Below are 15,096 nucleotides of genomic sequence, written 5' to 3' on the forward strand. Positions count from 1 at the left end.
TCCTCCAACTCCATGATTCTATGCACATCTCAGACATAGACTTTGACACCACTTGAACTTCCAGGACTGGATTCTATGGAATCCTGGGCTTTGTAGTTGGGTCTTTGGCAGACCTTGCAAAAGCACAAAAATGCCCATTATTCCTCAGCACCACCGAGCCATGGTTGTGGTGTCAAACAGCATTGATTGTGCAGCGTAGATGCGCCCATAGACAGAGAGACGGGCTGGTGGCTCCTTTTTCTTTGCGAGGCCGCGGGGCTGGAGGGGGGAAAGGCCAGGCTCCTCTGCGCGCTCCCGCCTGGCGGAGGGGCTTCGCTGCGCGCGCTCCCGAGGCGCTCGCTTCTGCCTGGCTTCTGCCTGAGTTGGCAGCCTGGCTGAGTTGCATCAGACGAGACGCGGCTCCTGCGCCTTCCTCCGCTCGCTCCGCTGCCGCTGCTGCTGCTGCCTGGTACCCAAAGGCTGGACGAGGCTCAGTCCTTGCACCTCTTCCTTGGCTCTTCGCCAGTTGCCCCTGCGTTTCCCCCTCTCTTTTCCCCTTTTCTTATGAGCAAATCTCCGCCGGCCACAGAATGCTCTCCAGAGCCAACCAACTGCTGAGGACATTCTCCACCTCGGCCAGGGTGAGTCTGAGATGATCCTTATATAGATCCCCAGGGAGGGAAGAGGCTGCCAAGGTGGGGAGGGAAGATGCCTTGCAGAGGTGGCCCCTTGTCTCCTGTGGCGCAAGAAAGACCTTGGCAAGGATTGAGGCACTTTCCAAGCTTTGTGGGGAAGGACTACATCATCATGGTGATTTTTTACTTAATTTTTATTACATTTTCAAAAACTGCTACTGCAGTGGTTCTCAAGCTGTGGGACCCCAGATGTTTTGGTCTTCAATTCCCAGAAATGCTAACAGCTGGTAAACTGGATGGGATTTCTGGGAGTTGTAGGCCAAAACACCTGGGAACCCACAGGTTGTGAACTACTACGCTACTGAAATCTCACCACTGAAATCACAAACACTAGAATCAAACAGGGAAATCAAATAATAATAATAATAATAATAATAATAATAATAATACGATCTGCCAACTGCAAAAGGCCACCTTACTGGGATCTGCGCACATCATCCAAAAATACATCACACAGTCCTAAACGCTTGGGAAGTGTTCGACTTGTGATTCTGTGATACGAAATCTAGCATATCTGTCTTGTTTGTTGTGTCATACTATGCTGTGGTGTCAATAAATAAATAATAATAATGATAACGGCAACTTTATTTTTGTACCCCACCTCCATCTCCCCGAAGGGACTTGGGGCAGCTAACATGGGACCAAGCCCAGGTGACCACAATTAAACAAAATAAAATACAGCAGAGTCTCACTTATCAAAGCCTCGCTTATCCAAGCTTCTGGATTATCCAAGCCATTTTTGTAGTCAATGTTTTCAATATATCATGATATTTTGGTGCTAAATTCGTAAATACAGTAATTACAACATAACATTACTGCGTATTGAACTACTTTTTCTGTCAAATTTGTTGTATAACATGATGTTTTGGTGGTTAATTTGTAAAATCATAACCTAATTTGATGTTTAATAGGCTTTTCCTTAATCCCTCCTTATTATCGAAGATATTCACTTATCCAAGTTCTGCCGGCCCGTTTAGCTTGGATAAGTGAGACTCTACTGTACATACATAACACACATCATCAGCAGGTAAAAATACAACAAAATAAAAACACAGTTATACTCAGTAAACATGGTAAATGATAAAATAGTAACAATAGCCTAGTAACACATAGACAAATATGCTTAAAAATTAGTACAAATCTACAAATAATATCACACAATTTGACCATTTTGACTTATTTCATCTTTTAGGCATTATTTCAGCATTACCTCTTCCTGTTTTTTCTTTTTAATCTAAATCAGGCGTGGACAAACTTTGGCTGTTAGGAATTATGGGAGTTGGAGTTCAAAACACCTGGAGGGCCAAAGTTTGCCCATGCTTGATCTAAATTGATCTTATCATATTTCAACCAATTTTTTCTGTGTAATATATTGTTATATTTCCACCTTCATACTCAGTGTACTTATTTTATTTCTTCTCAAGGCTGGGCTGGAGAGGAAGGCTGGAGCCTCAGTAATATGGAGAGACATTACTTGTGTTGATTTTTATATAGACAGAGGGATGTGGATAGTAGGGCTATTCAAGTGTTAATATTCCACTTCCTTTCATGCCAAAAGTGACTTATGGGATGCCCACAATTTTACACATGGGGGCCTTTACAGGCATAATTTGGGCACTTTGACAACTCCTGTGTTTGCATTCACAAACCCCATGGAAACATTTCACACTGATCAGCACTGTTGCTTTAGGGGCTCCTGGAAGCCTGCCTCAGCATGGGATAGTTATGGTTTGCACTTTCCATGTAGCTTTGTGGATATGAACACAGACAGATGTTTTCACGCAAAAGAGATTCCTTCCCAGCAAGACTTTCCTTGTGCAATTGCCCACACCTCCATCATCAGAATTTCACAGGGCGTGCATATTCCAGAGCATGCCGTCTCCCACTTGCAAGCTTTCTATGTTTCCCCACAGCCCATGGTGAGTGGTGAATTTCTTTTCAGCAAGGCAGTGGGTTTGTGTTGGGTTTTAGTTTGAACTATAAAAGTGTAAACTGAATTCATTTTGGGGATAGGGTTGAACACCTTGGACAGATCATTTGAAATTCAGACTACAACTGAAAGCAGCTTTGTCATCATACTGACTTGAAAGTCACCATCTCCCACTGCCTATTATTTATTCCATTTCCCCCACAGTCCTTTTATTTTTTTTCTACAAAAAATATATCCAGAAAGAATTGATTAATTGCATAATCCCTTTTGAATGGCAATGATAGTAATCATACCTCTAGAAAGTTCCTTTCCTGATTTCAATGCCAATTATCTCCGAGGAGATAAAGTTATTAGAAACTGTTAATCCCCTTTTTATTGATTAGTTAAATAAACCGTTTACTTTTTTCTAATAGCTTTTCTACTTTTCTATGGCAGGCATCTTCAGAGCTTGTGATGTATATACTTTGAGGTATATGCTTTGAATTGGGTTATCTGAGTCCATACTACCATATATTCCAGTTCAAAGCAGGTAATGTGGGATTTTATTCAGCTGTGTGGAAGGGCCCTGAAGTAGCTTCAACTTGTCTGTTCCAATGAGGCATCCAGAACTAAACACAGTACTCCAGATGAGCCTGATAGCAGGACTATTACCTTCTGTTTTGCTATAGTTTTAAAAGACCTTTAACATCTGAGAACTCTCCCCCTGATCTGAAGAGGTGAACAAATCAAAGACATTTTTGTGCTGTCATAGAAGTCCTCATAAGACACTGGACTGCCATTTACTTTCTAGAGGCAGAGAATTTGCTATTAATCCAGAAATGTGCATTGTGGAAGCAAGGCTGTACTCTACTTTGAGAGTAATGTGTTCAAATTCCCTTTAGAATAACAACAACAACAACAACAACAACAGAAAATACATCACACAGTCCTAAACACTTGGGAAATATTTGACTTGTGATTTTGTGATACGAAATCCAGCATATATATCCTGCTTGCTGTGTCATATTGTGTCTTTGTGATGATAATAATAATAATAATACATTTATTACTCACCACTCCCTGCAGCTTGAGGCAGGATACAACATCATTAAAACAAGAGATAAAACCTTATTAAAAGACATATAACAAGATATACAGAGTTAAAATACACTGATGAAAATTCACAACTTAAAATGGACTGGGTAGAGTTGCACATGCTGGCCTACAAATCCCCCTTGCTAGCAAAGGGATCCTGGGAAATGTAGTTGCATCCTAAAGCTGTTTTTGTGGTTGAGCCTCCAGCGCCTTTGGATTACTCTTTTTCTGGGCAGTATGTGTGGTCCTGAAGTAGAAAACCGGCTCCTGGATTTGCTGCAGTTGCCCACCCCTGCTCGAATGTCCAACAGATTGCCCTGCAATTTGTGTCCATACAAAAAAGGCATTCCAAATCCAGGCAGAAAAACTCACTGGTATTTGCCAACTTGCTGTTGTATGCTGTGTTTAACAACACTTCCTGGCATGCTGTCAAGTAGCCTGCATGGGGAAAGAAATCTATGTCAAGTGGTTGGCATACTAAGTAGTATTAATCTGAGCTCCTTGGATTACATCAACAACACTAAATATGAGAAAGAATGATTGACAACAGCACATTGTACACAGATGTAGAAGGGCTTGGCTTGGCTTTAGAAGGGTTTAATTTCCCCTTCAGGTTTTGAGAACACACCATAGAAATGGAAAGCCACCAAGGCAAAACATGTGTGTGAAGAGCTTGGAAAGGTTACTTTTTGGGCTGTAATCCCTAGAATCCTCAGTAAATTTCAATGATCTGTTTGAATGTGTTGCAGCCAAACTGGAAACTGGAAATCTCCCTTCTGAGTAACTGTAAGATCCAGTTTCAAAATTTATCAATCACGTTCATTGGTAGCACTTCTGCTGAAAAGGAAAGGAAAATGTATGAACAGATGGTTTCCTTTAATCTCGCTTGGTGGATTTCTCATGTGCCATTGAACAAATTAAAATCTGATATAAAAACTCAATCTATTCAGTCCTAACATATAGTATATTTTCCTACTTATATTCTCTCACACACATACTCCTATATCTCAAATGGATTCTTATTTATTATGTTTAACATTTTTTCTTGTTCAATCCAGTAAGTAAATATATATGGTTTTACTATACTATATCATGTTAGGTTTAAAATAAGTTATTGCCAGTAATGTTGACCAAATCTGGAAGCAGATTGGATGGTGGGTAGCAGACAAATGTTACATATTTTCCTTTGTAATATGGGTAGGAAGGAAATAGGAGGAGGACATCTCACATTACAATGTGCAATTTCTTTTTCACTATGTGAAAGAGAACTTTATCATAGGGGGGGAAAGGGATAGGTGTGTTCAGTGAATGTAGCTGAGCATACATTCTGTGATTTTATTTATCTTGGTCAGATGTTTTCTAAACTGTTGTTTTGCCTCTGCTGATAGGATTACTACCAAAATAAACTAAAGCTAGCTTTAATAGGCCAGAGCGTTTTTGGACAAGAAGTGTACCAGCACTTACAAAAAGAAGGACACAAAGTTGTCGGAGTTTTCACAGTCCCAGACAAAAATGGAAAGGCTGATCCTTTGGGTGAGTACATATGTTCCTCAGTAGGTTTGAGAATTATACACATTTCGATAGATATTTTTGAGCTGCAGCTCCCAGCAGACTTTGCCAGTATAGTTAGTGTCGAAGAATGCTGGAACTTGCAGTCCAGTAACATCTGGAAGGCCTCACAATTCTTGTTGAGCTCTACATTAGCTGCAACACATATTATTCAGCAGAGATGGGGAACCTGGAGACTTCCAGCTCTCATCACTATTGCCAGCATGAGCCTTGGTGATGGGATTTGCATTCCAGAATTACAAATATGCCCTATTTCCATGTTCCCCTCCATGTACTAAGATGAAGAGATATATGGTACTTGGGTTTCTTACTGGTTGTGGGGGGAGCAATACAATACATATATATGAATAATGAATGACACATTGATTAATTCTTTTAAGCAATCTATAAACCGAATAGGTATAAATGTTTTAATGCACATAGTAGTAGTTTGAATGTTGGACAGGGTTTGAAGCTACATTCAGTCATGGAAACATATTGGGTGATTTCAGGCAAGTCACATACGATCTTAGATGAAGGGAACCACAACCTACTCTGAACAAATCTTGCCAAAAAAAAAAACCATGATAGGATCAATTATAGGACTAGGACACTGTAATCCATTGGAACACTGGCTAACCCACTTGTATTATATGGCTGCTATGATACAACGGTGTTAGCCATTTTTAATGTACTTGTATTTTAATTTCTTTTAGGATATACAGTAGAGTCTCACTTATCCAACATAAACGGGCCAGCAGAACGTTGGATAAGCGAATATGTTGGATAATAAGGAGAGATTAAGGAAAAGCCTATTAAACATCAAATTAGGTTATGATTTTACAAATTAAGCACCAAAACATCATGTTATACAACAAATTTGACAGAAAAAGTAGTTCAATACACAGTAATGCTATGTAGTAATTACTGTATTTACCAATTTAGCACCAAAATATCACAATATATTGAAAACATTGACTACAAAAATGCGTTGGATAATCCAGAACGTTGGATAAGCGAATGTTGGATAAGTGAGACTCTACTGTATATTGTAATGTTTTACTCATATTTTAGTTTATTATATCTTATTGGATTTTTTCTGTTTTATTTTCATTTAAATGCTTGATTCTTTTGTTACAAGTTTACTGTTGTTTTTGTGCATTATCCTGTATTATTTTTGATGTGTTTGTACTCATTTGAGGCATTGAATGTTGGCCTTTTATGTGTGCATACAAACCACCCTTAGGGGAGAGAGGCCATCTAGAAATAAAGTTTATTATAAATGTTTGTGTAAATCTTAGATTTCAGTATTTTCAACCATCTACTATATTTCTAAACATCGAATGTCTCTTAATTCCTAGCCTTTGCTGCAGAAAAGGATGGAACACCAGTGTTTAAATTCCCACGGTGGAGAGTTAAGGGCAAGACTATCCCAGAAGTCATCGATGCCTATAAATCAGTCGGGGCTGAGTTGAACGTCCTTCCATTCTGTACACAGTTCATTCCCATGGATGTTATTGATAACCCACAGCACGGCTCTATTATTTACCATCCATCCATCCTTCCCCGCCACAGAGGTGCATCTGCCATTAATTGGTAAGTTGCCTTTCCATGATGGTGAGATTGCATGCTCATGTGAGTCAAGAGGCTGTTCATGGCAAATGTGCTATTAGTAGAGACTTTTGTTGAGGACTCAGGCTAAAAGGGTCAAACTGGGCAGAAGCAGTAGTGGGAAGTGTCTTTGGTAGAGAATCGGTCAGAGAAAACAGCAGCGACACTGTAGTTAACACTTGTTAGTACTATGCACAGGGAAACATGGTAGATCTCCTTTTGAGCTTTTGCTACAAAAACCCTTTGAAGAAACTTTCCAAAACGAACAAGACATAGTGCCAGAAGAGAAGACTAGGGAAGAGCAGAGTACAGTTATGAGTCTTTTTGCAGCTAATGATGCAACTAGACTCAAACTGAAAAAACGTTCAGCTGTTTACATGCTTAGAGTTTAAAGGAAAATCTGATATGGTGCAATACATATTACAGTATACACACATGGAATGTGAGAAGCATGAATCAGGAGAGGCTACATAAAATAAAACAAAAAAGGAAAGTAATATGGCAATATTTGGAGTTAATGGGCTAGGTTGGATATTTTGAGTCAGGTAATTGCAGTGTTTTGCTCAGAAAATGAAAACTTATGAAGAAATAGGGTGGTGTTAATAGTGGGAAGAGGTGTTGCAAAAGTAGTCAAAGGATATCATGTAAAACCACAGCAGTAAGACTTCAGGGAAAACCTATCTATATTATCATAATTCAGGTTTATAGCTCAAACTACAGAGGTAGAAAACGTTGAAAGATTTTGTACTGCCATCCAGGTGGAAACCGAACACCAAAACAGGACTTGTTAGGTGACTGGAATGCAACATCATGGCATTTCAGCATTTCCTGGCCACTATTTTAGGTGGTCTATGTTTATTTTGGGCTTTAGTGGGTTCTAGGGTTGTGGGGAACAAACCACCACATTTGCTGCTGGTTTTGGTTGCTTCTCACTGGTTTTGTGGCTAAAATGGATTCACGGGTTGTACTTTGTCCATCACTGTTATAGTTTTCTAGCCCTGCTGCATTTCTAGTCCATTTTGAAGTTTGTAGTGCTACAATTTACTGGCTTTATAGTTCAAAATAATGAAAAGTGCTCATGTTACCTATTAAGAAAAATGTTGACCCTTCATATCTCTTTTACTTATTTTCAGGACTTTAATTCATGGAGATAAAAAGGCTGGCTTTACAGTTTTCTGGGCAGATGATGGTCTAGACACAGGACCCATTCTTCTACAGAGGGAATGTGATGTTGGTCCAAATGATACTGTTGATGATCTGTACAATCGGTTCCTTTTCCCAATGGGAATAAAGGCTATGGTAAGACTGCTGGGGGTGATGGTTTGAGCATTGGACCATGACTCTGGAGACCAGGATTCAAATTTCTGGTCAGCCATGAAACACACTGGCTGACTGAGCAATTCACACTCCCTAAATCTAAATGAAGGCAAATGCAAATGCAAATCCCCTCTGAACAAAGCCCCTTAGTGTCACCATAAACCAGAACATGACTCAGAGACACACAACAACAACAAGGCTACTTGGACAGTTTTTCACAACCTGGTGTCTTCCAGCTGTATTGGACTGATAGTTGTGTGCTGACAGCAAGCTTCGGAGATTGTAGTTCAGTACAACTGTTGGGAAAAGCTAATCTAAAACACAGATGGTGTGAAAATGATACCTCAAAATACCATTGAAGCATTTCAGTCTAGAAAGAAATAATGCAGCAAGTTGTAGATACATTTGATTGTAGTTATACATGATATTTATATAGGGGGTTTTTTTTACTCATCACAACTTCACATGTATTATTTCAAGAATTTCCCAACAGTCCTCCAAAGCATGATAATGTAGAACTGAGAAGATTCAAGAAGTATTTGAATATGCAGAAGAAGTGCTCATATTGGCAGCACATATACTAAAATTGGAACGATACAGAATATGCAGAAGTAAATATAATCTGCACTGAATTTAAGATTACATACTTCCTATGTGATGGCATGTCCTGAAATGAATACATGATCATAGATATGACTCGGAATAGAGCTTGGAAATATTACTACTTGGAAAAGGACTCTAAGAATACCCCAGTCAGCATGGCAGTTTCCCAATCTCTACTTGACGACCATACTGAGCCCAGAATTACTGAATCATGTATGCTTATTGGAACATGGACTTGGAATATTAATTAGAAACCAGACTATTTAGATTTCTATAACAAGACTGGTTGGTTATTTAATTTTTCTCCTTAGGTAGAAGCTGTACAGCTCATTGCTGATGGCAAAGCTCCTCGTATCCCCCAGTCTGAAGAAGGAGCAACTTATGAAGGCATCCAGAAAAAAGAAAATGCAGAGGTCTTGTATGCAACAGTGTATGTGTGTGTGCGTGTGTGCGTGTGTGTGATTCTTATCTGGATTTTATTCCAGCAGCAGATTATTGAATGTTGAATTTACTGTGACTTTACCCATTTCAGGAAGTATGTCATAACATCAGAACTTGGCAAAGTTACTTTTTAGACTAAACTCTCCAAAATCCTGGGCAGGCTGATGCCATGTTTTCTGGAAGATTCTGCAAGTTGTAGTTCAACGGTAACTTTTGTTAGGTCTTCCTAAGATGCCTTACCTTTTAACCTACACAGAAGCTGAATGGATTCCAAGGAAGTGCAATAAGGCTCCACAGAAGCCATTTATAACACTATGTAACAAAAATTGAAACATTTTCTGTTCCTGGTTTGAAAGTGCTATTTCCTGTTTAATTGTGGAGTACTTACTTTGAAAGTAATTGTTATATTCCAAAAACTTCTTTTTTGTGGCTACCACAAACTATGTTGAATTGGTTGAGACTCTACGAGATATTAATTGAAAAACTATAGCAAAATGTGCTGCAGGATGTCCCACAAAAACAAAGTTTTTCAGTTTAATAAATGTTTTCTAGAATGTTATGATAGAATAATTTAGGAAATAGCATTTATAATCCAGGAACAAAAAAATGTGTTACATAGTGTAATTAGAAACATAGTGACCCATATGGCAGTATGAGATCAATTTATACAGAACAGTTGTTCATTCCTTAGACTTAGCACATGGAAATATAGATGTATTCACCATTCTCAAATATTTGGGGGATGGGATTAGAAAGATCCTTTCTGATATTATGACAATAAAGATCATGGCTCAATTGCTGAAGGAGTTTATTCTGTATATTCATGTTGTTAAAAGCCAACACCATCTGTTGAAGACATGTGGGTTCCTTATGACAGGGATTGGAAAAGTGCAGCCTTTGAGCCATATTGTATCCTCCATTTTCCAAGATACTGTACTCACACAGCCCAATACCCTCAGTTATTGTTACTTCTAGAAAGTAACAAAGTAATATATTATCTGTGATGCTTTACTGTTGGCTTAATGATGTTCAAAGTTATGGCATTTTATGCTTTCAATATATTCGTGTGTGTAGTTTATTTTGGACCAAGCGGTCTCACTTTGTACACACTGTCTCACTGCCTTATGTTGTGTTTATTAACAGTCAGGTGATATGCCTTCTGCTTCACATTCATACGAATATTATTCTCAGCTCCCCTGCCATTGCCTGATTAATAGATATTTGAAAGGGTTTGACAGAATGAAATCACATACCTAGGGAGGAATAGTTCAACTTCTATTTCATTTATTCCTAGATTCCCTGGGACCAGCCAGCATCTGCTCTGCACAACTGGATCCGAGGACATGATAAAGTACCTGGGGCCTGGGCAACAATTGACGGCCAGGTAAGCATTGTAAATTCTGAGCATCCTCTTTCTCCTCCTTGGGATCAATATTAATACAGATAAATATTTTATCATGCGCAAGGTTCAGAACATTGTAGGTAAACTGCTGAAAGGACAAGGAATAGGTCCAGTGTGTGGTTCCAATGCCCTTATACTTAAGAGCTATCAAATGCACTGAACCTAACTGTGGCATTTTAGATTGCTCCTTTAAATTTCAGAATAAAATCCCAAGTGAGCCCACTGCTCCGCTGATATGGGATTCAAAAGCTGCCATTGTTCTGGAGAGCAAAAATGCCAATACTTTGGATTTCTCTCTTGACTCAAATGTTGCCTGATGGACATTGAAACCAGTTTTTTCATACCAGACTCTTATCGTGGACTATATTAGATCTTGAAATACAAGAGAATTGAAAAACAAAGAAATCAGAAGTGACTGGAGAACTACTTCTGGTTTAAATTTAAGGGCTGGAGAAAGGTTTGGAGGGGATCCACATTTTCTTTTTAAAGCAAACTACACTCATCGATGTATCCAGGAATGGGAAAAGAATAATTTTGGATAATTTGTTTTTACCCAAATTTGCATGGGGGGAGGGGTGACAAGGACTACACTTTGGCAACTGGTCATTTGAATGAATGAATAGTTGGCTTGGCAATATTTCTCATCTATAGCATACATTTACAATTATAAATGGGGTTTCTCATTTGAATTGCCACTGCAAAGAAAGCATTTATGTTCACCTGCCCTTATGAGTTGCATACTCCCCAGAATTTCACATATGAAAATCAGGACACATTTGGCAAAGCAATATCAGAATGTGATGAAAACAGCAAAGGTTTTTAATGAGGAGGAGCTCACAAGACAAAAATGCTGTAGGAGTTTACCGTTTCCTGAGTCTTTTGGGCAGGGCAAGTTTTCCCCAGCCCTTTCATTCCTGCCCTCTTGCTGGGTTAACTGAGTGCAGACTACTTTTGGATTTTTAACTCAGCCTGTAGCAATTGAGATAAGCCAAGGTGAGAGATACTGGGACATTTTAGTAGTAGCTGAAAGAAATGGGATAATGGGAAATTAATCAAGATTGTCCTTTTCAGATCAGAAGAGTTGGAGGATATGTAGGAAACTATTTTTATTGAGCCAAATTAATCTATTTGCACAGAGGTATTGACACAGATTGGCAGAAGTTATTCCATCTTTACCTGGGTATATTAGGGGTGGAATCTGCAGCACCTTGCCAGTTTACAAAATTCTGTTTCCCTATTTCTTATTACAGATGGTTACCTTCTATGGATCCTCATTACTGGAAGGCTCAGCACCTCCGGGTGAAGAACTGGCAATAAAAGGTGCAGCAAAACCAGGACTTGTAACCAAGAATGGCCTAGTTCTGTTTGGCAATGATGAGAAAATGGTAAGCAATTGATAGCACAAATAGATTCCAGGCAGCAAAAATATGTTGGGTGAGTTTATAGAAAAACAGTACTATGATAGCAAAAAAAAATCAGTACAAGATTTAGAACCAGATGCTAAAAAAGGGATGAGCAATTGTGGAAAGACAGGGAGCTATCTTGGAGGTATGCATCCCCCTCACTCCCACCAAAGCTTTATTTTATTTTATTTTTTTCTCTCAAATGGCCCCAGATGCCATATAGGGATATATGGGTCATTTTCACCATGTTTTGTGGGCTCCCTGGACGATATTAGACAGAGGAAAGACTTTGTTTAAGAGGAAAAGAAAAGATACAATATTCCTTTTTGTTATAAAAAGGGCAGTATGTGGAGGGGGGTGACGGGGTGTGCCTTCCACATTCTCAAAAGGATATTTGCATGTCAAAAACATTTTTAAGTCACCAGATAGATAGATAGATAGATAGATAGATAGATAGATAGATAGATAGATAGATCGATCCATACATCCATCCATAGTCCTGGGGGTCCAAGTGGGTCTTCGGATGTAGTAGAAATGCCCTCTACATCCTTTGGAGATCACTCAAAAATGGGGCAGCACTTTGCCCACCTCTGTATTAATACAAACACACTTCTGTTTACAAAGTCTTTCTGTGCCTTCACAGCCTGCTTACTTAGGTGATCCCTCATTGTCCAAGTATGATGGCCTTCCAAATTCTTGAAAAATACCTATGCGTGAGGTTTTTTTAATGTGTAGAGGTCAGTGCACAGCTGATCAACACACAATCTTCACAGAGTAGGGGTCCCAACCAGTGAAATGGTTAATACGACGACAGTGGCTTCTAAATCTGTTGCAGCCTTCTTCCGCCTTCACAGCCATTATAAAATGTAGCATGTTATCTTTCGCCTGATCCGCCGTTGAGGTCTTTGGATTGTGCTTGCAGGTTCATTGGAACACGCAAGCCCCCTCACCATGACAAGGTGACAATCCATCGATTGTCTTCACAGCAGACAGCATTGGTATTGGGAAAGTGTTTTAGGTGTTAAAGGACAGGAGAAACCCAGGTGTTCTATTGCTGGGTTGCAGCAGCATGTCTGTAGTCAACAGTGCAATACAGTTAGAGCTGAAAGAAGTTGCAAATCTGCCCTATCTGATCCTACTGTACCTGCACTTGCATACCTACAATTGGAGAAGTAAAATGTACCATGTTTCCCCGAAAATAAGACAGTGTCTTATATTAATTTTTGCTCCCAAAGATGTTCTAGGTCTAATTTTCAGAGGATGTCTTATTTTTCCATGAAGAAGAATTCACATTTATTGTTGAATAAAAAATGAACATTTATTATATACTGTACAGTAGTTGTCATCACAAACCAGCATAACCAGACAAACTGTGAATCCTATCAAGAACATCTTGTTACTACCATTATTTCCATGTACAACATTCTGGTATATACATTTACCGATCCTGCATGCTCTGGTGTTCTGTTTGGCGGGCATGCTTCCAAACAAAAAATTTGCTAGGTCTTACTTTCAGGGGAGGCCTTATATTTAGCAATTCAGCAAAACCTCTACTAGGTCTTATTTTCTGGGGATGTCTTATTTTAGGGGAAACAGGGTAGATGATTGCAATAGCCCTTACTGGCTGTGTGTGAACAGCAGAAGAGAGAGAAAGGGGAAATCAGATAAGCCTTCCTCACTAACTACGTCAATAACACTTTCCAAATTGAAATCTAAGAGAAATGGAGGCTGGTGAAACAAAAAGTCACAACTGGATACATTTTGGAAGTTTAGAAGGCTCAGAAATGTTTGTTTCCTTATGCAAAGCTTATCTGATCTGTTACAAATATTGATATTGTTAGTTTTGGCTTAAAGGTTTGCTGAAACATGTTGAACTATCTTTCTCCTCCTTCTCTTTTATGGAGTACAAACCTATAGCCTTTCCCCCATGTTTTTTGTGTCTCTGGTACCAGATTTTTTTGTTACAAGACACAAATGCCCAGGAATAGATCAACTTATTAAACGAGGTACAATTTTTCTACCGTACTAACTGGATTTTTGTTTCCCTCCTCTCCTAGTTGCTAGTGAGAAATCTACAGTTTGAAGATGGAAGAATGATCCCAGCATCTAAATATTTCTCTACTGATGATCTGTCTGCCATAGAACTTACTGTAGAGGAGAAGAAAATGGCAGAAGATATAAAAGTAAATTATTGCTTGATTTGAAAGAGGAAACACACAAAGTATGTTTGTTCAAACCTGGTTGTGAGTCAGTGGGGGAGGGATATGCTTTGTCTTTTAAATTTTGGACAGCCCTCATAATAAATAAATAATTAAGAAAGAAAAACAAGGGAAATGAAGAATTGCAAAACAATCCTTAGGAATGCTAGTATACTTGAATACACATGTTCTTTGGCAATAATCCTGCATGTATACAGCATCCTAAAACACACTTCTAATCTTAAATAGACTCATGGAATTAGCAAAACATGGTAAATTCTGTCTAGTCGAGAATATCAATTAGATTCATATCATACTATTTAATTATTTATTTATTTTAGATTAATATTATTTTTAGAAACCATTACTTTATTCAAAAAGCAATATGCAGAATGCTCTCAGCAGGAGCAGAAAGAGTGGGTCTGTAGACAACTGGAGACTGATAGCCCTTTAAGTGAACATCATACCCTCCAACTGTCCCAGTTTGGTAGGAAAAATCCCAATTAACCCTCTGCTATGCTATTTTTTAGCTACCTTTAAAATGCCATCCTTTTTGCCACTTGGTCCCCATCTTGATTCTTACTAGCGCAGGCTGAGTTCAAAGTGCAAAAGTAATTTCATTCAGCAGGGGGAGAATTTTGTCCTTCCCTATAGACTCAGGCAAAAGCAAAACTGCTGCCATATCTCCTAGCTTGTATTTTTTCTTCATTTATAACTTGTGCTGCCTTCACCACACTCTGATACTGCTTGACCACACATGTCCTGTTTTTCATCTGAAATCATGGAGGGTATGAGAGTTGGTGTGGTGTAGCAATCTGAGCATTGGACTATGACTATGGAGACCAGGGTTCAGTTCCTTGGACATAGAAACCCACAGGGTGACCTTGGACAAAAC

The 15,096-nt window shown here is 38.9% G+C and overlaps 1 protein-coding gene across 1 annotated transcript in view; it reads left to right on the forward strand.

Moving 5' to 3' along the window:
• The first annotated feature begins 337 nt into the window (after window positions 1–337).
• Window positions 338–15,096, forward strand: part of aldh1l2 (aldehyde dehydrogenase 1 family member L2) — a 31,375-nt gene continuing 16,616 nt past the window's right edge. The window contains exons 1-8 of the mRNA XM_003220914.4: window positions 338–620; window positions 5,067–5,211; window positions 6,588–6,822; window positions 7,971–8,136; window positions 9,069–9,170; window positions 10,493–10,582; window positions 11,851–11,985; window positions 14,061–14,186. Coding sequence (XP_003220962.1) covers window positions 570–620; window positions 5,067–5,211; window positions 6,588–6,822; window positions 7,971–8,136; window positions 9,069–9,170; window positions 10,493–10,582; window positions 11,851–11,985; window positions 14,061–14,186 — 1,050 coding nt within the window. The 5' untranslated portion in view covers window positions 338–569. The remainder of the gene's footprint in view (window positions 621–5,066; window positions 5,212–6,587; window positions 6,823–7,970; window positions 8,137–9,068; window positions 9,171–10,492; window positions 10,583–11,850; window positions 11,986–14,060; window positions 14,187–15,096) is intronic.

This window comes from Anolis carolinensis, chromosome 5, assembly GCF_035594765.1.
Source record: "Anolis carolinensis isolate JA03-04 chromosome 5, rAnoCar3.1.pri, whole genome shotgun sequence".
In the NCBI taxonomy this organism is placed as follows: Eukaryota; Metazoa; Chordata; class Lepidosauria; order Squamata; family Dactyloidae; genus Anolis; species Anolis carolinensis.